The 27946-nt window shown below is 39.6% G+C and overlaps 1 protein-coding gene across 6 annotated transcripts; it reads left to right on the top strand.

Moving 5' to 3' along the window:
* The first annotated feature begins 184 nt into the window (after positions 1-184).
* LOC144305383 (cell cycle control protein 50C-like) lies at positions 185-26133 on the top strand. Of its 6 annotated transcripts, none has more exons than XM_077884173.1 (8): positions 185-347; positions 2274-2482; positions 7149-7259; positions 14506-14607; positions 15601-15688; positions 16088-16228; positions 21191-21400; positions 24314-26133. In XM_077884173.1, the coding sequence occupies exons 2-8, from the start codon at positions 2291-2293 to the stop codon at positions 24502-24504; spliced, it is 1035 nt and encodes a 344-aa protein (XP_077740299.1). In that variant the 5' UTR covers positions 185-347; positions 2274-2290; the 3' UTR covers positions 24505-26133. The 6 variants fall into 6 exon arrangements, with proteins under 6 accessions (XP_077740299.1, XP_077740303.1, XP_077740301.1 ...); XM_077884177.1 differs by having other exon boundaries at positions 186-347; positions 2284-2482; positions 21191-21373; positions 24323-26133; XM_077884175.1 differs by having other exon boundaries at positions 186-347; positions 2284-2482; positions 21191-21373.
* Positions 26134-27946: the final 1813 nt, after the last annotated feature.

Raw genomic sequence — 27946 nt, 5'->3', positions numbered from 1 at the left:
AGAGTGTTTCTGTGAGGGTATTTTTGGATGAGATTAGCATTTAAATGGGTGCACTTGATAAAGCAGATTGCCCTCCCTAATGTGGTTGGGCCTCATCCTGTCAGTTGAAAGCCTAAATAGAACAAAAGGTTGACACTGCCCACCCCCTACACACCCGGCATAAACTGCCTCCCCTGCCCCCATAAGAGGGAATTCTGATTCCAACTGAAACATTGGCTCTTCCCTGTCTGATAGCCTTCAAACTGGGACCTCAACTCTTCCTGATTTTACAGCACCTTTTGGCCTTAGGCTCAAACTGAGACATCAGCTGTACAGATTTTGGACTTGCCAGCCTTCTCCATAACCATGTGAGCCAATTCCTTCTAAAAAATATCTTTACATACCTCCAATTAATTTTATTTCTCTGGAGAACCCAGACTAATATACTAAATGAAAGTTCCTTCTACTTTAAGATTTTGGTTAGTTTGTTTTGTTGTTTTATAAAAAAAAAAAAAAAAAAACCTAAGAAATTCTGTTCTCACAGATTTGTTACTATAATGGCCCTTTGGCTAGGTGTTATCTATGTAGTATAATCCCACCCAAGGTTGGACCAAGCACCCAGATGGCAAACATACCTGATTATTTTGTAGGCCAACTGTGCACATATAATCTAATTTGTGGACTGTTGCTGCCTTTTAAATCCAAGTTCTTGTGTTTCTTTAGTAAAACAAATAGTAGATGTGAATTAGAAATGTTTGCTGCCATCTTCTCATACAAGGCTGATACCAGCAGCCATACTTGTCACCATCTCCAAGCTAGATTCAAGTGATATGTTGAAAATTTCCCCCCTGATATTTGCTTTTCCCAATTTTGCAAGTGGGAAGCTTTGCTCTGAATTGAATACCACCTAATCTAAGTATTTGCATTTATTTTGTGTTCTTTTAAACTAGGTACACCTGCCAAAGTCATTTGCCTTCTTTAATATAAAAATAATCCACAGGCGCCTGGGTAGCTCAGTCAGTTTGAGCATCTGACTCCTGATTTTGGCCCAGGTCATGGTCTCAGAGTTATGAGGTCAATCCCCGCATCAGGCTCCATGCTGGATGTGGAGTCTGCTTAAGATTCTCTCTCTCCCTCTCCTTCTGCCCCATCTCTTAAGAAAATGAAATAAGATAAAAATAAAAATAGTCCAGCATGGCTTCTCTGCCTAATGTTAATGAAAAAAGGGGGGTTAGAAACTTGCTGTTTTTTAAAAAAACTTAATTCTATATCTTAAATACACTTTAAAGAAAAGGAATTAATTATTAACAGTCTAATGAAAGGTTAGGAGATTTCTGATAAATGAGTAAAATCCCCAAATCAAACCAATAAAACCATATTGTAATATTGAACACTTAACCAATTATCTATCTTCCTCTTCCTTTTTCTTGCCTCATTTGAGCTACTCCAAAACATATGCTTGGAAAAAGTTTGGAGGAGATGTTTTTAATGTGTATTTTCTACTGGAGTCTTTCTTATGGATGAAAAAAATGGCAGCTGCTAATGTTAGACATCTGTGCTCTACAAACCCTGTTTGCTTCCTTCTTCCTCATTATCACAGGTAGCAAAGTTAGCTGTAATCTGAGAACATTTCTCCAACTTAGTTTATATTTATGTTAAAAGAAGCCATATTTGGAAAAAAATAGCCCTAACTTTTATTTTTCGTATTAATCTCCAAGGCTTTAGGCAAGCTCTCAAAGATAAATCCTTTCTCCCCCTTTCAGGAAGGGCTTGCCTTGAATTAGTCACCACATCCCAGAAATAGCCTGTTACAACTGCTTCCCAATGTCACCAGATGTTGGTCTCTGCAGACCCTGCCGGGGACTGTTCCTCCTAGGTATAGCATTTGGCGCACATTTTTTGAGCCTCAAGTAAAATATACCAATGACTGATTGAAGAGAGCTGTGTTCCTGCTGAATATCAGGTTTAGTTAAGGAATAATTTCTGGGAAGCAGAAATTCTACAACTACAAAGGAAAGTTCCTATAATTCATAGTCTAGCATTACTGTGATGCAGTATTACTACAAATAATAATGTTTTATTTTTTTAAAAAGATTTTATTTATTTATTCATAAGAGAGAGAGAGAGAGGCAGAGACACAGGCAGAGGGAGAAGCAGGCTCCATTCAGGGAGCCTGACATGGGACTCGATCCCAGGACCCCAGGATCACGCCCTGAGCTGAAGGCAGGTGCTCAACCATCGAGCCACCCAGGGATTCCCCATAATGTTTTAAATGTCTGAAGAGTATATCTCAGTCACCTGCAGGACCAAAATGAAGAGGATATCTGAGGACTACCAGTCCAGATTGCCAGACAACACTGCCCTGAAGCAGCAGCAGTTGCCCGCCTACCGGCTCCAGCTCTCAGCCACTGGAGTCCTCTCTGGCTTCTTCGCCGCGGGAGCGTTCTGCCTCGGGATGGGCATCATCCTCATTCTGTCTGCAAAGAGTATCAAGGAGATAGAGGTTTGTCCCATCTTACATTGTTAGTGCAGGTTCTCTTTTTTTTTTTTTAAGATTTTATTTATTCATGAGAGAGAGACAGAGACAGAGAGGCAGAGACATAGGCAGAGGGAGAAGCAAACTCCACGCAGGGAGCTCAATGTGGGATTCGATCCCAGGACCCCGGGATCATGCCCTCGGCCGATCATGCCAGGATCAGATGCTCAACCATTGAGCCACCCAGGGATCCCCTTTAGTGCAGGTTCTAAGACTTTTCAGCTTTGGGACTATAAATGAGTGATCAGTTAGAGAACACAGCCCCGCAGTAGATGAGACAGGAACATCCGTTTTCTCAGTTAGCCGGTGCAGATGGTGGCAGCCTCTGTGTATGTTGGCTTTGTTCATCCCGACTCCCTCTTGAGGACAATCACTCTCACACTGGTCCGCCCAGCTGTTCATTTACAAGAGCCTGGCAAAGTCAGAAGCTTTTTAAGCTTGGTACTGACCAAGGATTGATAGAGGCAGGAGGAGAGGCAGGGTCAAATGACTGCCAGATGCCCGTGAATCATATTAATTAAAAAAAGTGAAGAGACCAAGATAGAGGTCTTCAGTTTTGTCCCACTTTCAAGCATTGTGTTTTTCCCTTTGCAAATGAACTCCCTCTGAGATGATTACTTCAATCTAGGAAAGGCAAGAACTAGAATCTTTCTGGCCTCTTAAGGATACATAGCAAAATTAACTAAAATCTCCTCAAGACTGAGAAGAGCTGAAGCTTGAGGGCATACCCTGCCTCCATTATAAGACTTTGACAATTTGATCAACAAGCTGTTAGAGGATGAGAATCCAAGAAGCTGGTCTGGAGAGAGGACATAATAGTTGGGCCTAAGATTAGATCAGCCTTGCCCACATCTGGTCTAAGAAATTAAGCAGATGTTTAATTCAGATCAGCTCTGAGCTGATTACGGGGCATCCCAAACTATGACCTCCACTCTGAAGGCAGCCACAGAGAGCTGATCTATTCCCTCTCCTGACATGGTTAGCAGCAAAGTTATGAAGGCCAAGTCTGTCAACACTGACTTAACATCCATGAGTATCTGAAAGTGCTAAGAGTTGTTTAGGGCTTGCAAATGAATAAGGTTAAGTAAGAGTTGAGTCCTGTCCTGACCTAATGATAGGATAGGTGAGGTGTAGTGTGTGGTACAAACAGAGCTCGGCCATGGTTGCCTTGTTCACCACATCCACAACCCTTCCTTGCACATTGCGCAGTATATAATAGGCACAAACTTATTGAAAGAATGGGTTAGGGCAAATAGTGAGGACTTTAAAGAGGAAAACACAGGGACACTTGGGTGGCTCAGTGGTTGAGCATCTGCCTTTGGCTCAGGTCATGACCCCAGAGTCCTGGGATTGAGTCCCACATCAGTCTCCCTACAGGGAGCCTGCTTCTCCCTCTGCCTATGTCTCTGCCTCTCTCTCTGTGTCTCTCATGAATAAATAAATAAAATATTTTTTAAAATACGTAAGTAAAATAAAATAAAGAGGAAAACACCATTTCAGGTCTCACTCCTCCTACCAAACCACACTACTCAAATGCCTTTCCATTTTATATTTTCTGCTCCCAACTCCCAGCAGTTTATCTCCCCAGAAATTAAATGCCCCTAAGTCCTTTTGAGTCCTCCAGTGTGAGATGTAAACCACCAGGCCCCACCAAGTGGCAAATGCAAAACGGCAAGAGAAAATTAAACTTGCCTTTTGAAGAGCATTAGCAAAATTAAGTGGCTTATGAGTTTGGTACTCATTTCTACAAGCAGTTCATCCTATTTACTTTTCTATCCTCTTCACCAACCCCTTTCTTTCTGGTTTCTTTCCCCCCTTCCCATGTCCTCCTTGCCTCTTTCCTTCTGGTTATCGCCTCACCCACTGTAAAGTGCAGCCTCCATTAAGATGACAGCCATTGCCAAATAATGTTACCTCATGCTTGTGAAGGGAATCTTACTCCATGGTCCACTAAGGCTACTCTACAAACAACTTTGAACAGAATGATTTTTATCATGTTAAGGAGATTTTTCCAATAGACTATTTTTTCTGGTCACTTCAGACAGGACTATTCCTAACATTTTGCTTTCATCCAGGAAAACCAGAAACCACTATAATAGTGAGATTCTCTTTTGCACGTGGACTTTTTTCATTATATTAGGTGATAAGATGAAGTGCCTACTCAGGCCGGTGTGATCAAGCACAGACCTAGTAAAAGAGTTCTGAGTGGCTTTCCTCTTCTCACTTAGCCCTGGGCCACAACAAGGAAGTGACCTTTATCCAGTTCACTTGGAACAAGAATGATCATTCCCACTTCTCCGAAATTCTATGAGGAGCAAGCAGAGTGTGATCTTTGCTGTCATTTTAGAACTATAGGTTTACAAGGCCACCTGAGACAGTAGATCAGAGATATGTTTTCCTTGTAAAAATTTATTTGTTTTATTATTATTTTTTCCATCATGGTAAATGTACTCTTCAATCACCTGTTTTACCCATCCCCCTACTTTCCTTCCCTCTGGTAACCACTAGTTTGTTCTCTATAGTTAAGAGTCTGTGTCTTTGTTTCTCTCTCTCTCTCTCTCTCTCTCTCTCTCTTTTTTTTTACTTTGCACACTTGTTCTCTTTTTTTTAAGATTTTATTTATTCATGAGAGAGAGAGGCAGAGACATAGGCAGAGGCTCCCTGCGGGGAGCCTGATGCAGGGCTCCATCCCAGGACCCTGGGATCATACCCTGAACTGAAGGCAGACACTCCACCACTGAGCCACTCAGGTGTCCTGGCACATTTGTTTTCTTTCTTTAATTCCATTATGAGTGAAATCATATGGTATTTGTCTTTCTCTGACTGACTTAGTTCACTTAGCATAATACCCTCTAGCTTCAGGGGCACCTGAATGGCTCAGTCAGTTAAGCGTCTGACTCTTAATTTCGGCTCAGGTCATAATCTCAGGGTCGTGAGATTATGTCAGGCTCCAAACTCAGTGGCATCTGCTTGAGATCCTCTCCCCCTCCTCCTCTGCCCCTCCTCCCACTCACACTCTAAATAAACAAACATAAATAAAATCTTACAAAAATATGCTCTAGTTCATCCATGTTATCGTAAGTGGCAAGATTTCATTCTTTTTGATGGCTGAGTAACATTCCATTGTATTTATTCGTATATATATATATGTATCGCCTCTTCTTTATCCATTCATCAGTCTGTGGACACCTGGGCTGCTTCTGTAGTTTGGCGACCCCATAAACTTTTTAGAGCTAGAAAGCATTTGACCATGAAGCACATTTTTTTTCTAATTATGCAGTAAGAGAACCCCAACAGGAATCCATGGGGTACAATGAATGCTACTACAACAAGCTCAAAGATGAATTAATTGCTAGACAAAATGATGCTGATGAACAAAATGTGAGCTCTGGAGGTTAAGTATTTAACACAGGGTCATAGACTGGCTGTACCCAAACCTGTTCCTCAGTTGCAGTTCAGTGTGCTGTCAGTGATGATACAGCCCTGTTCTTTAAAGCTCTTTAAAAATTAGAATCCAGTTTCACAGATAGAAAGGGCATCAGTCTTGTCCAAATTAACATTTCAAGCCTTGCTGTGTATTTAAAGAATGACTACATACATACATACATACATACATACATACATACAATAAAGAATTATTTAAGGAAATATAAGCATCTCAGTACAATTGAGTAGACTTTTTGGCTAATCTTTAATTTAGTACTAACACTGCTTATTTGGCTTCAAAACTCCCAGTGGTTTGCAAGGATTTAAAAAATCCTGTCTTTCTTGTTAGTCTTCCCTCCCAAAGAATCCTAAATCCTGTTGGCAGTTTACCAAGGAGAAGGACACTCCCTTGCTTTCTCACTCTTCCCCATTCCCATCATCTAATTATTCTTCAACACAGTGAAGGAAGAGCAGAAGGGAAATGCACAGCCTCTGTGGTCTGTGAGCCTTCCTTCCTTAAGCTTCTTCCAGCTGTATCTTTACATAGCTGAGGCTCTTAGCCAGAGCTCATAGGATTTGCTCATTTGAAACACACCACCCTTTTGTAGAGTCCACTATACCATTTTGCACAGAATCTAACTTTGAAAAAGCAGAATGTGGTAACATTTTAAAATCCGAATTATTCCACAAGTATCAATAGCCCTACATTTTGGAAGTACTTCTTTGTGTTTGGTCCTTTTTAGCAACTTCCTCTAGATGTCATGTAGAAAAATTGATTAGTATAAATACTTTCCATACAATAGAATGGAAAAACTGAAGTGACTTCATCATAAAGCTGATTAGCTTCAGGCTGTAGGCCCAGTTCTCATGAGTCACTGACTAATACTTTCCTAATGACACCTCTTTATGATCTAGACATAAGCCTACATCACAACAGGTTGCATAAACATACAATAGAAACACTGAATTCCAGGTCAGTGGCAAAATACTGCCAGGTCCCAAAATGAGAGACTGGTAAAAGGCCCATTCCTCCCAAGCATCTGCAGAAACACTTTGTCCCCAGCAGTGTGCTATCCTTCAGTCATGTCCAAGAGTTCATGCCCTTGACACAGAGAGCTTGAAGACTTAGATGGACTCAGGGCTTGATTTTTAAAATGTGTACTCATGTAATTTTTAATTAGTCATTGTTCTTTTCCCTGCCTAATAGGTCAAATACACAAAAATCTGTGCAAATTGTGCAGAACTCCGAGAAGATGCCACTAATTTTGACAAAGAATGCACCTGCTCTATCCCCTTTTACCTTTCAGAGACAATGAAGGTAAGTGAAATTCAAGAGCCTTCCGTTAGCTGTACACTGATCTACTCCTATTTCACACTTGGCAGTAAGTTCATGATTTCCACCAAGTGCTTTCCAGAACTGAAAATACAAAAAATAAAGCAGGATACTGGTGAGGGACCTTACAAAGTGTTGGGTTCATGCACGACTCTCCCCCTACTTTTTTCCTTTGGAATGTTATTCTTGTTTCTAAGTTTCCAGACTCTCTACCTACTGAGCTTTGTAACATAATTCTTAATATCAATCAGACAGGTTTTATTCCAAATGTCAGCAGCAGAGGAGACCATAGAGATCATTGAATCTAACCACTCATTTTATAGTGAGAAAATTAATGGGCTGAGAGGTTAAGTGACTTGGACAAAGTTAGTGTCGGGGGTCACACACCTGCTGGGACTCTCCTTAGGTCCCCCCATCCTCCCCTCCCACCTCCATCCCCCAAGTCACTCTGTGTTTGCAATTGCCTAATCCCTAAGGCAACTCTTGGCCTGGCTGTCAGGCACTGTGAGAAATGCCAAAGAAATATTAAAAGAAGTCCCCGCTCTTGGGCTGATTAAAGTCTCGTGTTAGTCCAGGTCCTCTGAGAAGCAGATGCCAAGACAAGATTAGACGTGCAAGAGATTTATTGGGGGAACTTCCTGTGAGGGAAAATGGAGAGAGAGCCAGAGGAGGCTGGGAGAGCTGTCAGACTACAACACAGCTCTGACCCCTGTGAAGAAAAGGGAAGGGGAGAAGGAAGGGAGGAAGTTAGGAAGAAGGGTCTTAGGCTGCAGTGCATTCTTCAGAAAATTGCAGCAAAGAACAGAGAGTCCCTGAAGGAGCCTGCCTCAGTATCCCTGCTGTGCTTGGCCATTGGAAACAGCCAGGGGCAGCATGGCCTTGGTGCAAACACAGGATGATTTCAGAGCATGACAGCTGGGGTCATCCCTCAATTACCGTCACTGTACTAGGAGACCTCAGAGGCATCTTTTCAGGGCCTCCACAGTCTTACCTGGTAGTCAAGACTTAATCAAATAAATAAAAAACTGTATTCCCTTCGACTCCTCAAAGATCCTGAGCTGTCCTCTGGACTCCACACCTCTCCCCCTGCAGTATCCTCCTCCCTGACCTGGTTGGTCCCCCTCCTTTCCCGTAGTAGATGACTCCCGTCGTAGATGACTCCGCAATCTAAGCATCGGCAGGCCTCCTCTTGAGCTTCCCCCTGGAGTCTCCCAACTCGAGGCCCTCAAACTCAGCTGCTCCCAAACCAGACTCATCATCATCTTCTGGAAAACCCTCCTCACTGCCCTTTCTGGTAAAGAGCCCTTCACCAAGACTCCAGACTTTCCTCTTTGACTTTACCCTGCCTATTCCTTTTTCATCTAAGCCTCTCATGTGTAGACACTGTTCTTCAATCCATCTCTCCAACCACCCTGTCCCCTTCATTTTTTTTTTAAGATTTTATTTATTTATTCATGATAGACACAGAGAGAGAGGCAGAGACATAGGCAGAGGGAGAGGCAGGCTCCTCGGGGACTCATTCCCAGGACCCTAGGACCCAACCTGAGTCAAAGGCAGACACTCAACCACTGAGCCACCCAGGTATCTCCTGTCCCCTTCATTTTTTTTTTTTTTTTTTTTTTTTTTTGGCACTGCCTCAGTTCAGGCCTCCTGGTCCAGTATCAGAGCTACCTGACTGCACTCCTAGCCTTTGGCTTCCCCTACTTTAAACCAGCCGTTATTTGCAAAATAAATTCACCACCCTCCCCGCCCCCAAAAGAGCACTCTCGGGTCACTCTTTAACCACCTGAGGCCCAGCTACCTTTTCATAAAAAGATGGAGGAAGAAGGAGACCTTGGACTCCTGCCAACTGACCAATTTTCTTTCCCACAATACAACCCTCTATGTTTCTGGAAGTCTCCCCCACTCACTGCTACTTGTTTTAGACCCCTAACATCCCTCAGCATTCCTTGCACCTCCTTTTTTTGTCTCAGCAACGGTTTGTCCACATTGGTATCCTGGGAGCACTGTTTCCATTCTTCTGATTACCTTACTACAATCACTTCTGTCCTAAAATCCTGTGGACTCATTTCCTCTACTTATAGGAACCTCCTGGAGCACAGGAACCATGCTCTGCATGTTACACAACTACCTTCTCCCAAGTATCTGCACTACATGCTCAGCACCACCCCCTCCTTAACCATAAGTAAACTGTCCCTGCTCCTATCTGAAGGCTTATCCCCACTGGTACATAGATGCCATCTTTTCTTGCCTTTATAAGGACCTAACTCAGCAGTTCTGTCCTCTCCAATATCATTAGCTTTTCTTTCTACTCAATCTTTCCCAGCATACGGACAATTTCCCTTATCTTCAAACAAGCAAACTGGCCTTCTAGTCTCCCCATCTCCCTGCTAGCTATTTGCCCATTTCTTACCTCCCATTAGCAGGAAAACTCAAGAGAGTTGTCTATCTTGGCTACTTCTAAGTCCTCCTTTCTCATTCTCTCTCCAATCAGAAAGATTCCCACTCAGTGAAATTGCAAGGAAGCCCAAGACTTCCATGTTGATAAATTCAGCAGTCAGTCCTTAGTGCCTTGTCGCTCATTGGACGTAGGTGACCATTCTCTCATCCTTGAACACTTCTTCTCTTGACTTTCAAGATACTACACTAGGTTTTCCTCCTAGCCCCCTGGTTGCCATTCCTCAGTTCCTTTGGCTGTTCTTCCTGTTTTCCCCAAACTCTTTATGTTGAGATGGGCAGCACTCTATCTTCTCCTCTCTAACTGCATTCACTTTTTTGGAAATGTCATCTACCTCTATTACCAACACCATTTTATATCTCTAGCCCAAATGTCTCTTCCAAATCCACACTTGTATTTCCAGCTGTCTTCCTATGTGGGTGTCTAATAAATATCTGAGGCGCAGCATCTCCAAAACTGAATTTCTAGTTTCCACTTCTCCCCTTATCCACTGCACTGCCCTCCCCCAAACAACAAAAAAAAACCTAATCCATCCAAAGACTTCTCAATCTCCGTTGAAAACAACTCCATCCTTCTGGTGCTCAGGTCAAAAACCTAGGAGTCATTTCTAACTCCTTTTATTCCCTCACATCCAATCCATCCTGTTGCGTCCACCTTCAAAACATATCCAGTGTCTGTCCCCTTCTCCCATTTCTGCTACCACCCAGCTCTGTGCTATATTCACCTCTCACTGAGATTTCTGAAATGGCCTCCTAACAGGTATCCCTGCTTATATTCATGTCTCAACATAGCAGCCAGAGTGAGGTTTGTGGGGGTTTTTTTAAGATTTATTTGAGAAGGGAGGGGCAGAGGGAGAAGGAGTCTCAATCAACCCTGTGCTGAGCACAGAGCCCAACACAGGGCTCAATCTCATGACCCTGAGATCACAACCTGAGCCAAAAACCTAGAATCAGCTGCTCAACTGACTGTGCCACCTACGTGGCCGCAGAGTAAGCTTTTAAAAGCCTAAGTCATATGTTATTCCTTTACTCAGAAATCCCCACATTGAGTGCACTGGCTGGCTCAACTGGGAGAGCATGCAACTCTTGATCTCAGGGTCATGAGTTTGAGCCCCATGTTGGGTATAGAGATACTCAAAACTAAATAAATAAACTTAAAAAAATAATCCCTGTCATGGCTCCCTTTCCACTCCGTGAAAAAGCCTAAGTCTCTACAAGGCTTTACATGATTGGGCTTCTTATTTCCTCTTTGACCTAATCCCTTCATTCTCTTCCCCTAGCCACACACCCACCACGCTGGACTCCTCACTCACTAAACAAGTGAGGCATTCTCTTGCTGGCCCCCTGTACCTGTTAGTCACTTGGCTAATTGCCCTACTTCAGGTGTTGGTTCAACCCTCACCTCAATAAGGCCTACCCTGGCCGTCCTGTTGCATACTGCAGCCTGTCTACTTACCCCACTCTTGTGATGCCCCTGATCCTTGTTAACTTGTTATGATTGATCTCAGAGTCAGTGTAGGCTCTATTGATATGTTATGTATTGCTTATTGTCCAGCTCTGTGTTGTATCCCAAGCACCAATAATCATGCCTGGCACACTGTAGGTTTGCTGAATGAAAATATGAATCTTGGGGGATCCCTGGGTGGTTCAGTGGTTTGGCGCCTGCCTTCAGCCCAGGGCATGATCCTGGAGTCCTGGGATCGAGTCCCATATCGGGCTCCCTGCAGGGAGCCTGCTTCTCCCTCTGCCTGTGTCTCTGTCTCTCTCTCTGTGTCTCTCATGAATAAATAATAATAATAATAATAATAATAAAAAGAAAATAGGAATCTTCCCTTCTCTAGAGTGCATAACATAGTATATTTATGTGGTAGATTCTCAGAAAATATTTGTTGAAAGATTAAATGAATGGAGGAAAGATAAAATGCTAAGTTATGGCTTTATGTTCTAGGAAGCTTTGATTTTATGTGACCCTTTCTTACTTCTCTGTTGATCCCAAATGAAAGGGTGTTGGCATTAATAATATTCTGAATACATCCATATTGATTATGGCTAGTGCTAAGCAATTACGTGAGCAAGCCAGATATATAAACTATAAGGAAATTACGGAGTTGTTCTTGGATTATAAGGGATAGCTACATAAAGTCAATGAGGAAAGTTTTATATATGTGTTCTTATAGGTCAGAACTCCAGTTCTCCACAGGTATGCCCTTTTCTGTCTTCCACAACTCACTGTGCTGCTCCCCAAAAGTAAAACTTAGTGTTGCTTAAAAATCAGGAACAGACTCATAAACACAGAGAACAAGCTGGTGGTGGCCAGAGGGGAGAGAGTGGGGACATGGCCAGAATAAGTGAAGGAGAGTGGGAAGAGATACAGGCTTCCAGTTATGTAATGAATAAGCCATGAGGATGAAAGGTACATCATAGGGAATATAGTCAATGGCGTTGTATGGTGACAGATGGCAGCTATACTTGTGAGAAGCACAGCATAATATATAGACTTTGTGAAATGACCGCGTTGGACACCTGAAGCTAATGTACCATTGTGTATCAATTATACTTCAATTGAAAAAAAAAAGTCAGTGTTGTTTAATTCTGGCCAGAAGTGGGGGGACGCTTAATAGAAAACTATTCTCTCACAGTTATGGAAGTCAAAAGTCCAAAATCAAAGTGCAGCAGAGTCAATTATTTCTTGGAGGCTCAGAGCACTTAAATTTTTGAAGAAAAAGTCCAGAAGATAAAATCTTAAAGGGGTTCAGTTTCCATCTGTCTATGTGCTTTGAAACCTTTAAGTCAAATAAATGTTACCAGCTGCTAACCATTCCTTTCAGGCAAAGACTTTCTCATAAAAATTCAACCAAACTAGTTAGTTCAACCACAGAGCCTTCGGTTCACCAGTTAGCACACATTACACATGCTAGAGAATGAATTCATGCAAAACTGCCTTAAACCAGGAATCCTGCACAGACTGCCACTGAATTTAAAGAGAAGAAACGCCATAAAATGCCTTGTGCCTCTAGGACCAATAAAAAAGATGATGATCTGGGAGGCCTTGTTAAGCTAAATCTTGGACAAAGGAATCACTGAAAAAAAAGTTATTAAAACACTTCTGTCCCTGGTGTGGTGAGTGTTCTCTGCCTGTTTATTTTGTCATTTATGTGAATGTATCACTTTGGGTAAGTAAAATTCTCTTTTTAGTTTCCAAGAAAATGTATGGTGAATTCCACTCTGTGGGTTTCATATTTTCTCTAGTTATGTGTCAACAGTGGAGGTTCCCTCATTGGGTGAGGACATGTCATCAGTCATTCCAGCTATGCCTGGCTGGTTTGTCTTCACACCATGCTCTCCTGTTTATGATGTTGTAACCTGTCTCCTTGTCATGACCCACCATCTCCCCCTCTCATGTCCCACACACTCTCCTCTTACAGGCAACTAAGTTCTTTGGCCTTTGCTGTTTTCTGTAGATGGCCACACTTACCATGACCTTTATTTCTAGCTTACCCTGAGTACCAGCTCACATTTTCCATACCCATCCTCTTACATGTCCTTGGGGTAAAACTAGATGAGACTATCCAAGGTGTCATGTTTTCATAGTATAAGAAAATCGATTGACTCAGGAGATTGTAAAGGAATATGTTTGTATTCCTAGCACTGAATATGGCACCTAACATATGGGGAGCACTTAATAGAGGCCTTCATATTTTTGGATGCCGACCTTCCATCATTTTGGAGATAGTATATTAATTATAAACAGTCATATTGAGCATTTCCATTTGCATCATATGTGCTGTTAGTAAAATCTGTGTCAAATCTGCCTAGAGAACGTTGGTACGTCACCATGAAGGTAAACGTGATGGTAGCCTATGATTACACAGCTTCAGAGGGTACCACACATGAAAAGGACCATCTCTCATGGCAACAAGGCTTCTTATTTGCTAAGGTGAAAGTCACCTTTCCTTCAGATCCATGAACTATTCTATTCCCTCTTTTTGGTCCATAACAAATGGTTCACCATTTCTTTTTTTTTCTTTTTTTTTTTTTTTTTTTTTTTTGGTTCACCATTTCTTGAGCAAGTGCAGTGTGCCAGATACTATGCTGGATCCTAGGGATGGAAAAGACAAAAAACCCTGGAGCCAGACCACAGGGAGCTAATCTCATGCCTTTCACATGCACCCAAATATGCTCAGTGGCTCCAACTTCAAATGTGTTCAAGGATTTGTTTGAAATCATGACTTTGATGCCTACCACAAGCCCTAGGCAAAGCACTTTTTCTGGTATTGCTAGGAAATAATACTATTTCTAACATCAATTTTATATATTGAGAATGCAAAACCTGGTTTTAAATTTTTTTTCATGGCAGGAGCACCGTAGCCCTTACAAAAATATTCAAAAGTTATTTGGTGATTTTAATAATTCTTTGTAGGTGAGGATATTCCAGTACTAATTTTTAAAAATAATTTCTTGGATTTCTGCTTGATATAAAGAAATTTACAGTTCTCATCAGTTTTTTCTGTGGTGCTTTTTACTATAAAAATTCTGTACAGGGCAGCCTTGGTGGCTCAGCGGTTTAGCACCGCCTTCAGCCCAGGGTGTGATTCTGGAGACCCGGCATCGAGTCCCACATCAGGCTCCCTGCATGGGGCCTGCTTCTCTCTCTCTCTCTCTCTCTCTCTCTGTCATGAGTAAATAAATAAAATCTTTTTAAAAATTCTGTCCATGTTTGTTAATATTCCAGTTAATTCTTCTTACTCCTTATTCTTGCTTTTCTCTTTTACAGGGTAATGTTTATATGTACTACAAATTGTATGGTTTCTATCAGAATCTCTATCAATATATTCTATCCAGAAGTAATAGCCAGCTGCTGGGTACAGACTTAAAGGTAAAGCTTTATTTAATTTCGTATAATACTCTTAAAAAAAAAAACAGGTGAATCTTTAAGTCTAAAAAGAGGGTATGGGAAAATGAACTAAAAACCTTAAGTTTTATAAGAAAGGAATGCTCTTTTCATTCTTGAATAAATTGAAGGGACTGGGTATTCAGTATATCTGCTATTGAGAGGAGTGGTTTCCCTCTTCAGAACAGGATGTGAATCTTGTCCAATTAAATGGTTATCCTTTCATGCATCATTTTAATAGTAACCTTGAGCGTTTGGTCTCAGTACAGTTCCTGGTATAGCTACCATTATCCTTCCTATAATTGAGGCCTTCGCTCGAGCCAAGTTTAAAGAAATTGAGCCCTACTTGATCGATTAAAAGCCTTTGGTTTAATTAAATGCGCTTTCACTCCTATGATAATAAAATTTTATTCTTAATAAATGACACTCAGCATGCTAGCAAAAAAAAAAAGCTAGAAGGAAACCTTTTCTATACTGAGATTATTGGATAAAAGTGATAATCAAATGATTGTTTAGCAACTTCTCTTTTAAAAATATATCCTAGTAGTTAGATGGATGGATTTCCTGTGATAAGTCATCAAGTATATAAACTCACCACCATTTGTATAGTTTTCAGAATATGAATTACACTTCAATTAAAAAAGATTTAAAAATGTATTCCAGCGTATGCTTAGTGTGATATTTGGCAGAGCCCGCAAAGTAAGTTCCTTCCTGCATATTTGGTCTGTTATGTGTTGTTAATAAGGGGAGGGAAAAGTACACACACACACACACACACACACACGCACAATTTCCAAAACACAAAAATTTCCTAGTATAAGTGAACCAGAAGTCTGGGAAAAGCAGGTAGCAGTCCGTAATCTTGTTATGCGTCAATAAATTAGTGTGGGTTGATTTACATTGCCAGTGTTCTCACTTTTAACATTCTAAGAGAGTTTACCACAGCATTTCTTTTTTACTGTATCATCTTGCATCCAGGATGTTGGAAACTGTGCTCCATTTAGCAACTCCCATGATGGGACCCCCATAGCTCCTTGTGGTGCTATTGCCAACAGCATATTCAATGGTAGGTGACTTTTCCTGTCTCCATGGTGTGACTTTTCATAAGCATGTAATAACCTAAATGTCCAGAAAACTACCTCTGCAACTGAGTAGTAATTTAAAAAAAATTTTTTTGTATACATTATCGACTGACTTATGGTATTTCATTTGCAAATAAGCTCTCCCTTACCTTACCTTACATTTGAGGTAGTTATGGAACATGAGCTAAATGGAGCTTGAGAGTATTTTCCAATAATTGGGGCCTTGGCAAGAAAAAGACTAGTCTTGGAATTCCAACATCTATTGCATGTAGGCATATTGAGAGTCTGCTAAAACCCTGTTTTTCATCTGTGTCTGGTTTTGTACTTTGAAGTGGGCAAAAATGCTTGCTTGCATCTCAGCACAATTTTTAATTTCCTTGCAGATACTATTATTCTTTCATACAACCTTAATTCATCTATACCCATCGAAGTCCCAATGCTAAAAAGTAAAATTACCTGGTGGACAGATAAGTATGTCAAGTTTCAGAATCCAAGTTCCATTAATCTTTCTAGTGCATTTGCAGGTAAGACCCATATATTCATTAAATATTCTTCTCTCTTTATAGTTTAATTTTTATGTGTGAGGAAATGTTTATGATGCCTCCTTCTTTACTTTCATGCTGACCTCCATTTTTGCTCTGACTTTCCCTACCTGTGGACTCCTCCATCACGTATCCTTCAGAAACATAAAATGATTGGTGCCCTGGTTCCTTTCAGTTTACCTCAGGAAAAAGGAAGTGTTTTAAGAAACGTGTTGCTTCATCTATAATTAGGGTGACTATGTAATTTATTGTCCAAACCGGTACACTTTTGAGAGTGAATGAGAGCACTAGAATAATGAAAATTATGTATTTATTTGAAATTTGTATTTATTGATCAATAAATTGGCATTATCATATTGGTGGACCTGTAAAATAATTCCATTACAAACTATTCTAAAATGCGACTCTTTCAAAAATTAAAATTACATAACTGTGTATATTAAGCCAACTAAAAAAATAAAAACCTACTTTATTATTTAAACATTAAAAGATAAGCAGAATAATTATTCTGGATATATAGTCACATATTTTAATCAGTTTCTTGGCCATATCTGTCTTCATGCCTCTGTATTTTTCTAATGATATGTTATTTTATTATTTTTAAAAATGTTTTATTAAAATATTATTTTTGATTTTTCACAAAATTATCTGCAGTCGTTTTTGAAGCTGAACTTTGTGGTTAATCAAATTGACACTGCTGGCACCTTTAATTCGTTCTTCTCTTTTACATTTTCAATTTTTTTGTATTAAATATGCTAGTATTTCAATAGTAAATATTTTCATAGGCACTGTTGTTTTACTTTACATTTTTTTGAATTTCTGATTCTTCTAAGTGTATTCCTACATTTAGATGCCACAAAATCTTAAAACTTGAGATCATTTAATTTTGGTACAGAAAAAATTTTATCCAGTTAAAAATAGGAGCTCCATCAAAAGAGTTTTTACTGAAATTGAAATATTCTAAAGTACAGTTGTAAATTTTAAAAATTAAATTTGTCCACATTTTGAACTCTAATTATATAATATGTTCAATTATTCCCTTGTTTTCATAGGGGTAAATTGTAATATCTTCTTGTTTGCAAGACTGGCTTTCAGTAATTACAAATCACTAAATCAAAAGCTAAAGTTTTTTTGGCATTCCATACTTTGAACACTGTTTAAAATTTGTAAACTATTTTGAATAAAATTCAACCAAAAGTTAGAGAGCTCATATACCAAAAAAAGTTTGGGATGAGGGATCCCTGGGTGGCGCAGCGGTTTGGCGCCTGCCTTTGGCCCAGGGCGCGATCCTGGAGACCCGGGATCGAATCCCACGTCGGGCTCCTGGTGCATGGAGCCTGCTTCTCCCTCTGCCTGTGTCTCTGCCTCTCTCTCTCTCTCTCTCTCTCTCTCTCTCTGTGTGTGTGTGTGACTATCATAAATAAATAAAAAATTAAAAAAAAAGTTTGGGATGATTGTAGGATACATCATTTGATATACAAAATAGTTCTTCAAAGGCTCAAACCTTTCTAAAATTCTAGTTGATGATACATAGCAAAGATAAACCACATATACTACCATCCTAAAGTATTTATTTTATTTTCCATCCATATTATTATAAAAATTTTACAGTTCAGTTTCTCTGTGAATATACAAAAATATTTAAGTTTGTGCAACTATAGTTCTTTTAATTAGTAAATTATGGTAGCTTGTTTAGATATAAATTATGTATGTACCACAACCAAGTTTAAGTACATTGATCTGTAAATTTCTCAATTTATTAAGAACATTATCTTGATTCTGATGTTGTGCTCCACCAAATTTGTATTTATGTTATCACTACAAAACCAAAAATATACACTTGATTTTTGAATTTTTAAACTGAACTTATAGTAATATTTATTATATTGTTAGAGGCTTTATCTTTCAAGATTGAATATTAAAAAGCTTTGCTTTGATTCTATGAAAAATCAAACCAAAAAATCAAACCATTATTATAATTAATTTAACTGATTTTCTGTTTTGAAGCATTTGAAGACACTGATGTAAAACTGGCCTCATTTAACTGTACACACAGTTCTTTTTGTACTAATGGAGGTAACACATTAAAGGTTTTCTTTGATTACAAAAAAAAAAATCTAATAAAGAAGTAAAACTAGAAGGAAGCTCACTTGACCTAGATGAAAAGTCATGCTCACATAATGACATATAAGTGGACCTCCTATAGCTACCTGAGGCAAAACATTGTCTTTGGATATACTCTTTAAAAAATAGCCACAAACTTCTGAAGTACATTCTATTGTTCTTCAGCAGATTTATGTCTTTTAATTTTCACTTGGTCATTGATATCATAATGTTTCCCTTGTTGTGTGGTATATGTCAACCAACACTGCAAGTGAAACATTCATCAACTTTCTCAAAAAACTGTTCTTAACTTTACATTAAATATACATGTTCCATTTTTCAGCTTTTTATAGCTAAAAGGACTTACTAGCTAATAAAAGCTGATACCAAACAATAAAATAGTTATATATTTGTACCATATAATAAATTATAAAACCACAGTTGCAACAGAGTTCATACCTGCTCTCAGCAAGACCATTCACATCTATTTCCTACGCTATGTCACGTATGTATAACATAACCTATAATTTCCCACGTTTTCCACTGATCCACTAATGTGTAGGCTGGCAGTGTCATGCATCTCACAGGCCAAGACAGGCTGTGACCTAACTGGCTGGAGTGGTCAAACAGCTGGTAGGGGTCACAGGAGTATGTTATGTTTTGATTGAAAGGATCCGTGGTTATCTTACATTAATCACATGTTAGAGCAAGCACTCCATTCACTGCACATAGGTATTTTACATGCTACTAGCTAAGACCATGGCTGGAAGGTGAAAGGATGAAATTATATGTACATTATTTGTTTGGAATAAATGCTAAGTCAGATGGGATAACAGACAACAGACATAAGCCGGGCCTACTTAGACAAACTGGCATATAGGGTCACTGTACCTGTGATTGAATTCCTAGTTTTTGAAAGGAACTTGGCAACATTCTATTGTTTCGTCTTGCCACATAACCTCTGGCCTACTAGGCAAAGGGTCCTTTCTGTCATCTCCTGCTACACTTTGTTATTACCTTTTCTGAAGAGTTACCACATTATGTAATTATCTATTTGAATACTTGTCATCCCCACTTCAGTCTGAGAATTCCTTGAGGAAATTAGGAAGTTTCATATCCCTGGTGCTTGATACATAGTGAGCAATCAAGAAATGCTTATTGTTGAATGAGTGGATAAATACAAGTGACCTAATTTGGAAAATGAAAAAAGTTGGTGCCTCTTACACCACACTTTTCATATTCTCTGGACGTGGGATGGAGCAGGTTCAGGAGTTGGTAGGAAAGGCATGCTTAAACTTCCATTTTTTACAAGCTCCCTAGGTGATTAGACTGTCAATGTCCTATAGGACATGTTGTCTTGGGACATGAGCTCTGGCTAAAATAGAGAGAGGGTGAGGTCCACAGTGGAGGTACCAAAGGCAATTTCAATTTTTATCAAAATTCTTCTACCAACAGTGATTGAAGTTTTGGGAAGGGCTAAAATAGGTAAGTTCCCAATATTTGCAGAGGAAGTTTCTTCAGCAAAGGATTTTTCCAGAGGAAATTTAAGTGTACAAACATACTTTAACAGATTAATCCAACCAAACTTAGCACTTGCTTTTACAAGTACCAGAGCCCATGCTTAGAAAACAAGACTGTATTTATTTTAAAAGAAAATAGTTCAGTCAATCGAGTTGAGAAAGGGTGGTTTTCTCCTTTGCATTTTGGATTCTACAAATACTAGAACCAATTGTCTAGAACTAAAAAGCTCACTAAACAATTTTCTCTTATTGACTCGTTCTTTAAAATTCAGTATGGTTTTTATTATCAACTTCTGTCAGCTTTAATTGGAATCACTCATTCCTTTAGCAAGCATTTATTGAAAGCCTGCTATGTGCCAGGCACTAGACTAAATGCCAGTGGAAAAAAAATTAGGAAGACACGAAACTGAAGAGTCTGCTGCAGAGTAGGAGAGACAGACAAGCCCATCATGCTAAAGTGGAAAGTGTGAGAATGAAAGTAAACTCTCAACAGACCCATTTCCTGGCCCTGGCCCTGCACCCTGTGCTTCTAGCATTCCTTCAATACCCAAACCTCCTAGGCCTCCTGGCTTTAGAACAGGTTTACAACACCTTTGCTCTCTGCCTCCTCCCATTTACCAGTTCCTCTTCCTTACTTCCAACTTTGAGCTCTTAGGCACATTGCTGAAAAGAGTATCTATTTGACACAATCTTCATGCACATACATGAATATTTCCTTAGAATACATTTCTAGAAGTAGAATTTCCAGGCCAAAATACATGTGAAATATATTAAAGCTTTTGATGCATGTTCCTAGATTGCCAGGGGTATTATTGATCCACACATCTATTTGCTGTGTACAGGAGTTCCTATTTCCACTGCATCATTAATTGTCACTTTTTTCTTTACCTCTTACCCAAATTTTAGATGGAATGATCATATCTTGTTTTAATTTCCTGTCTTTAAATTACTAGTAAAGCTAATGAAAATACAGTCTCTATGATCCTATCCCTGAATACAACCACTATTATCATTTTGCTCTACTTTTTCAATGCTTTATATGCATTTAATACAGTTGAACCCATAATATACATATAATTTGATATTCTGTTCTTTTTTAACTCTATGACAAATCTTCATTATTTCCCCCACATTTCCTGAGAGCTTTTATAATCCATTATTTTTAATAGTTGCATTTGTAGGTAGCTTACACACAGTTTTTTAAAGTTTTCATTTTTATTTCTCTTTCCTCAAGAATGCCAAAGTTATTTCATTCTCTCTATTCTAAGGAAAACTGAAGGGTGTAGAAATTTCAACCATGTCAATGATTTTCTTTCCACAGGGACCACAAAGCCCCCATACTGGTCTAAGCCTGTCTATGAACTAGATGAAGAGGATCCAGGAAATAATGGCTTCCTCAATGATGACTTCATCGTGTGGATGCGGACAGCCGCCTTTCCCACTTTCAAAAAACTGTACCGTCGACTCAATCGAATACAGTACTTTATTGAAGGCTTGCCTGCTGGTAACTATAGTTTCAACATTACTTACAGTATCTTTTTATACTACTCTTCTTCCTGAGGATGAAGGAAAATCAGTGTCCATCTGGGTACTTGTTATTGAATTATTTCGTTTTGTACTTTTCTAGTCTACAATCTGGTCTGGGTGTGTGTGTATATATATATATATATATATATATATATATATATATATACAGAAGAAATATATGATTCTCTTATAGGTAATATTGTCACTTGTCACCATAGAGCTGTTTGTCTCAACTTTATATAATCAAATGTGTACCTTTTTTTTTTTTAAGAAATAACAGTTAATTGCAGTATCAGGTAAGTAGGGTGGATAAATAAGGAAGGACTATTTTCATCTCCCAAAAAAAATTAAATACCAGTGGGCCTAGAAATCTGTAGCAGAGAAGAGAAGACTGCTCTGTAGGATGCGATGAGGTGGAGGACCATGGAAATAAGAGAGAGCAACTTGATAAGTAGTAAATTTAGAATATGTGCTAAAAATAATGAAAACTGAAAGACACCATAGAACCTTTTATTCTAAATGAAAGTATAGACCAAAGGAGCCCTGGACTCAAGATCCAGGTGCAGTTCATCCAGCCCACGTGAGGCATGCTAGAAGCTCTTTCCGAAGACGCTGTGTTCTTTCCTCCCTCTGATACAGAGCTAGCTAGTAGGAGTCAGTGCCTTGGTTATGGACCTAAAGTCCAAGTTAGGAGACACATGCTTTATTGTGAGATTCTGAATTTTTTCACTTAATTCAAAAATACAAATGTAACTCTTGACTTAAAAAGACTTAACTTCAAAATGACACCAAATACTGTCCTTAAAAAATCATATATTTACACACAATTTATACTAACTGTCATTGTCAGACTTTATTTTAAAGTGTCATCCTAATTCTCCCTGAGGCAGAAACTTCCAGGGCTTGTACATAACTTTGAGGCATCAGCCCAATTAGGCATCAGCACTTCCTGTAGCGTCTCAGGGCTACTGACTAGGGGTTGTTCATGGGACCTCTAGCAGGCCAGAGGATCTTAACACAAAACTATCTACCTCCTTAGTTTCTTTACCTCTCAGGGAGCTTGAATGAGAAATACTTTGGAATAACTCAATGACTGTATGTGCTCTGGTTCCCTGCTCCATCTTTTCTTTTCTATCCTAGAGTTAGACATCTCGATTCTGATGGAAGGGGAACATTCCTCAGTCAGAGATGTCCCCACTGATGTGACACCATTTCTGCTTCTGCCGTTGTCTCCTTTTTGTTCATGATCAGGAGTACAGTTTGCCTTCAGTTCGTTCATTTTGATTTCTCCTTAAGTGAAATTTAGGAAGAAATGAAACTGCCTTCAGTTCCCTAAGCACATTTAGGGAGAAATGAAAATGAACTGAAAATGAAATTTAGGGAGAAATGAAAACAAAAGCTACAAACTGGTTTCTCTTATGCAGCATTATACATACAGATCAAAGAGTAAGCCATAGAATATTACCTTTTTAATATTTTTTTGAATATTACCTTTTTAATAGGATTTCAGCAAGCCCCTCAAAAATTTGTGATTAAAAGTTGCTTGACAGTGGTCTCCCAAATTAGACCTTCCGATCCCGACTTTGTCCATGATTCCCTTATCAGTAAAGCAGTTATAGTTGCAATCATAAAACAAGAAGAAAAAAACCTATCATATACTGCTCACAATGCATGACAGGAAGTTTTGAGTTGAGGGAGACTTTAAGGGAGGCCATGTTCCAAACAAAGGAGACATTCTGTTTCTCCTCTGGAGACAGGCTCTCCTTGGGTGACCTCATTCACAGTCATATTTTACGGCTGATGACTGTCAAGTCTAAACCTTCCAGGCAGAAGCTAGATCCTGAGCTTCAGTCCTATGCTTGCACTTCCCAAACTGAGTCCTGGTAGCAGTGATACCCAGCTTGCCTCCTGGCCTGACTGCTGTGCAAGGAGAAAAACTAAATCTGAGCTGCAGCAAACACCCACCGCTGCTAAAGGGAAAAAGATGTTCTGTGTATGAGCAAAAGGCCTTCTTAATGGAGATGAGGGAAGAGAGAACAGGCAGGTGGGTCAAGATGGCACCCAAGGACCTGGTGACAGTGAGGAATTTTGATGGAAAAAAAAAAAGAGAGAGAACTTATTTCCTAAGAAGTTTCCTTGTGCCTTTAAATCGCATGTTGCCAAGTGATTTGAGGCCTTTTAAGAGCTTTGCTGGGAAATGCTGCTGTCCTGTGCCGTTGCTACGAGAAGTCTTTATTTGTTTATTAGTTTGGTTTACAAAAGCACCAGATGTTTAAAAAACTCAGGCCACATGCATAATCAAAATGACATCATTAAAATGCTAACGATAGCAAACCCACTTCAAACATACTCTCTCCAGCAGTGAGGGATGTTTGCCTTTTCAAAACCCAAATGAATGCACCACCTTTAGCTTTCCCACCAAAAAATGTTTTGCCATTGATCTTGTTATTTTTCTTCTCTTCACTAGACTTGAAGAAGTTTCTCTATGGTAGAAATGCAAACCTTAGTCTATGAGGGACATTAGCCTGCCCTAGGTCTCCTGATTGGTAAACAAAAATTTAGGTTTGCTGTAAAGCGCATCTGTATTCTCTTCATTTCCTTGGGTCTGCCAAAGGAAATTAAATATATTTGTCCAGTTTTTAGTTCTCTGTAAGTCAGTCTGATATATTTGCATCAGAATCTCTTTTATAGATTACAACTATATAGAGGAAAGGCTCATTTTTACTTAATTTCATTCAAGCAAGATACAACATACTACTTGGTAAAGACTAGACAATATGAAGTTGAACATTCAACAATTTTTTTTTTTACCTACAAACACAACGATTTTATATGGTTTGGTCTAATATATTTAGGATGTACAATGGTAGAGCTGAGAAGTGTTGAAATAGATCCTTAACAGGTCTTCTCATCTTAGATTTTCCGGTAACCAGGTTCAAAGGAGAAAAATCAGTTGTTCTTTCCACCTTGACATGGAGCGGAGGCAGCAGCCTTTTTTTAGGTCTCGCCTACACAGTGACAGGAGCAGTAACATGGTTGGCCGCCTTTTCCATGATGGCCATTCACCTGATGCTGAAAAAAAAGAAAATGCTCTTCATCCAGGACTAAAGTCAAGTTTTAAGAAGAAAAGCAGAAAACAAAGAAATTGACAATGAAGTAACTAAGAGAGTCAAAGATTTCTGACAAGGCTCAAAATGACGAGGATATTTTATCAAGGGGAACTGGATTGACTGACCAAGTACAATCCCAGATAAATAAACAATGAGAAATTCAGAGTTTGAGGAGGGAGAAAGGGTAGAAGGGGAGAAGGAGAAGGCATAGTCATGTATAGTAAAATGTCCTTGGAATGGGGAAGATAAATCATCCTTGAATTCTGAACCAAGTCTCTGGTATTTATTTGAAGCCCTTGTGCCTAATGGTAGGTGAATGCCTAGGAGAGAGTACCATCATTAGACAAAAGTAAGGTGGGGTCCCTGGGATTAGGTGAATCCTCATGAGTCTTCATCACCTGGTCCAAATTACATACTTTCTAACAATTGTTGAGCATCGAATTGAGCAATCAGGATGATTTTTGTAAACTGATTTATTCAATGTTCTCTCCTTTCTGTGGACTCAAAGCTAAGTTTTCTCTGCTAAGAATATACCAAGCAAAGATCGTGGAGTGCCCTGAGCACCCACAATACAACAATACACCAAAAAGAAAGGCCAGAGAGCTCCCTGAAGTTATTCATATAACCAAGAGGGAAGCCCTGAAAGTTACTGCTTCTCTCAAAAGTTGTATTCAGCATTTAAGGGCACAAAACAATTCTCAAACTTGGGATGACATATTCTAGAATGCAAATGATGACATGTATTTATGATACTTAAATTCTGTGTGTTGAGGGAGCTTCTCAGGGTTCATCTTAAAATGTTTGAATCCCTATAAAGGAGACTGAACAAAGTACTTGGTAAAGCTGCCAGGGGAAGAGTCCCCACAGATTTGTGTGCACAGATCTGAATGCTTTACTTTAAAAAGCATGTTTATATTTCTTTTTTAAGATGGAGGAAGCTTTACTCCGTGAAAAAATCTCTAGAAGAATTTTTATTGTTAAAGAAAAATACAGTACCGATACGTATTTGTATCTTTAGCAGCCAAGAAAGCATTTCTTTGTTGCAACTTCCTGCATTCACCAAATAGTTTAGTACTTTCCCAAAAAGACAAAATTTCAAGTTCCAACTCTGAAATATAAGAATCCCTCCCCTATCTCACCTTCCATCTGTAACCTGTGACTTCTGGTATCCAGGTGTGGTAAGCCAAATAAGGCCTTTCTACCTCCCACCCCAAAGGTACCCATGGCCCAATCCCAGAACCAGTAAATGTTACCTTAGATGTCAAAAGAGCCTTTGCAGGTGAGATTAAATTAAGGGTATTGTGTGGGGATGGCATCCTGGATGACCTGGGTGGGCCCAATGTAATTGTGTGAGTCCTTAGAAGAGAAGCAGGAAATCAGGAGAGTAGCAGGAATGTGGCAATGAAAGCAAGAGATTGGAGTGATGCAAGAAAGGCACTGTGAGGGATCCCTGGGTGGCGCAGCGGTTTGGCGCCTGCCTTTGGCCCAGGGCGCGATCCTGGAGACCCTGGATCGAATCCCACGTCGGGCTCCCGGTGCATGGAGTCTGCTTCTCCCTCCCCCTGTGTCTCTGCCTCTCTCTCTCTCTCTGTGACTATCATAAATAAATTAAAAAAAAAAAAAGAAAGGCACTGTGACACACAGAATGTAAGCAGCCTCCAGAAGCTGAAAAAAAGCAAGAAACATCCTCCCCAGAAGTCTTGCTGACATCTTGATTTGAGACTTCTGACCCTCAGAACTGTAAGAGAATAAATTTATGTGGTTTTAAGCACTGAGTGTGTGATAATTTGCTACAGTGGTCATAGAAAATTAATATACTAGGGGTTGGCACTGTTCTTGTCTCCTGGGCAGTTGTTTCTCAAGTTAGGTGAACTATCCAAGCAGAGGGCAAAGAAAGAACACAGCTCACACCTACACCAGACCATTGACCTCAGATCTCACCTTCTAGTACCTTCTCGGTTATGGTGCTGATTGGAAAAAGGCATGAACACCTTTGCCGTGTCTCAGTTTTGTTTGTCAGCATATAGAATGCTGTATTTGTCACAGTTCTCCAGAAAAATAGTGTGTATGTGTGCACACACACCCTTGGCAAGTGCAAAATCTGATGCAGGAGGCTGAACAGGCTGGAGGTTCACGAAGGAGTTGTAGTTCAAGCCAAAAGATGGCCCACCGGAAGAACCAGGAAGAGTGGGTGTTGCAGATGAATCCTGAAGTCTGTGTCCAGGAGAATGCCTTTTGGCTCAAGAGAGGTCAGCCTTTTTTTCTCTTCAGGCTTTTAAGTGATTGGATGCAACCACTCACATTATAAAAGGCAGTCTGCTTTACTCAGTCTATCAATTTTTTAAAACTAAATTTTGAGGTGGGGGGTGTGCCTGGCTGGCTTGGTGAGTGGATCGTGGGGTTCCAAGCTGAAGCCCCATGTTGGGTGTACAGATTACTGAAAAATAAAAAATCTTCTAAAAAAAATTTGGGGGGAAAATATTGTTTTATATTAAACCAAATAGATGAATATATTAAAAATAAACAAAAAGTATTAAATGTGTTCTATTTAAATTTTACTTTCTATTAGTATCATTTAAAAATTTTATTTCAGTATAGTTGACACAGTGTTACTTATATCAGGTTCAGGTGTACAACATGGTGACTCAACAGCATAGGTTATGCCGTGCTCACAAGGGAAGCTACCATCCGTCATAGCACCAATAGCACTGCGTCATTGACTCTGTTCTCTAGGCTGTGCCTTTTATTTCCATGACTTAATCAGTCCACAACTGGAAGCCTGTGACTCCCACCCCCCTGCATACATCTTGCCTACTCACCCACCACTCTTCCCCTGGCAACCATCAGTTTGTTCTCTGTATTCATAGGTCTGATTCTGCTCTTTGTTTGTTTGCTGTTTTGTGTTTTTTAGATTCCACATATGAGTGAAATCATATGGTATTTATCTTTCTCGGTCTGACTTATTTCACTTCACGTAATACCCTCAAGGTCCATGTATATTGTTGCAAATGGAACGATCTCATTCTTTTTTTATGGCTGAGTAATAGTCCACATACCACAAATGGCAAGATTTCATTCTTTTTGATGGCTGAGTAATATTCCGGTGTGTGTGTGTTTATACACGACATCTTCTTTATCCATTCATCAGTTGATGGACATTTGGGCTCTTTCCATAATTTGGCTATTGTAAATAATGCTGCTATAGACATTGAGGTGCACACGCCCCTTCAAATCGGTACTTTTGTAGCCTTGGGTAAATACCTAGTAATGCAACTGCTGGATCATAGTGTAGCTCTATTTTTAGCTTTTTGAGGAACCTCCATACTGTTCTCCAGAGTGGCTGCATCAGCCTTCATTTCCACCAACAGTGTAGGAGGGCTCCCCTTTCTCCACAGCCTCGCCAACACCTATTGTTTGGATACTAACCCTTTATCTGATAT

Source organism: Canis aureus, chromosome 35 (assembly GCF_053574225.1).
Source record: "Canis aureus isolate CA01 chromosome 35, VMU_Caureus_v.1.0, whole genome shotgun sequence".
Lineage (NCBI taxonomy): Eukaryota > Metazoa > Chordata > Mammalia > Carnivora > Canidae > Canis > Canis aureus.
Note: the sequence above shows the minus strand (reverse complement) of the source record. Positions and strands in the feature narration are given on the sequence as shown.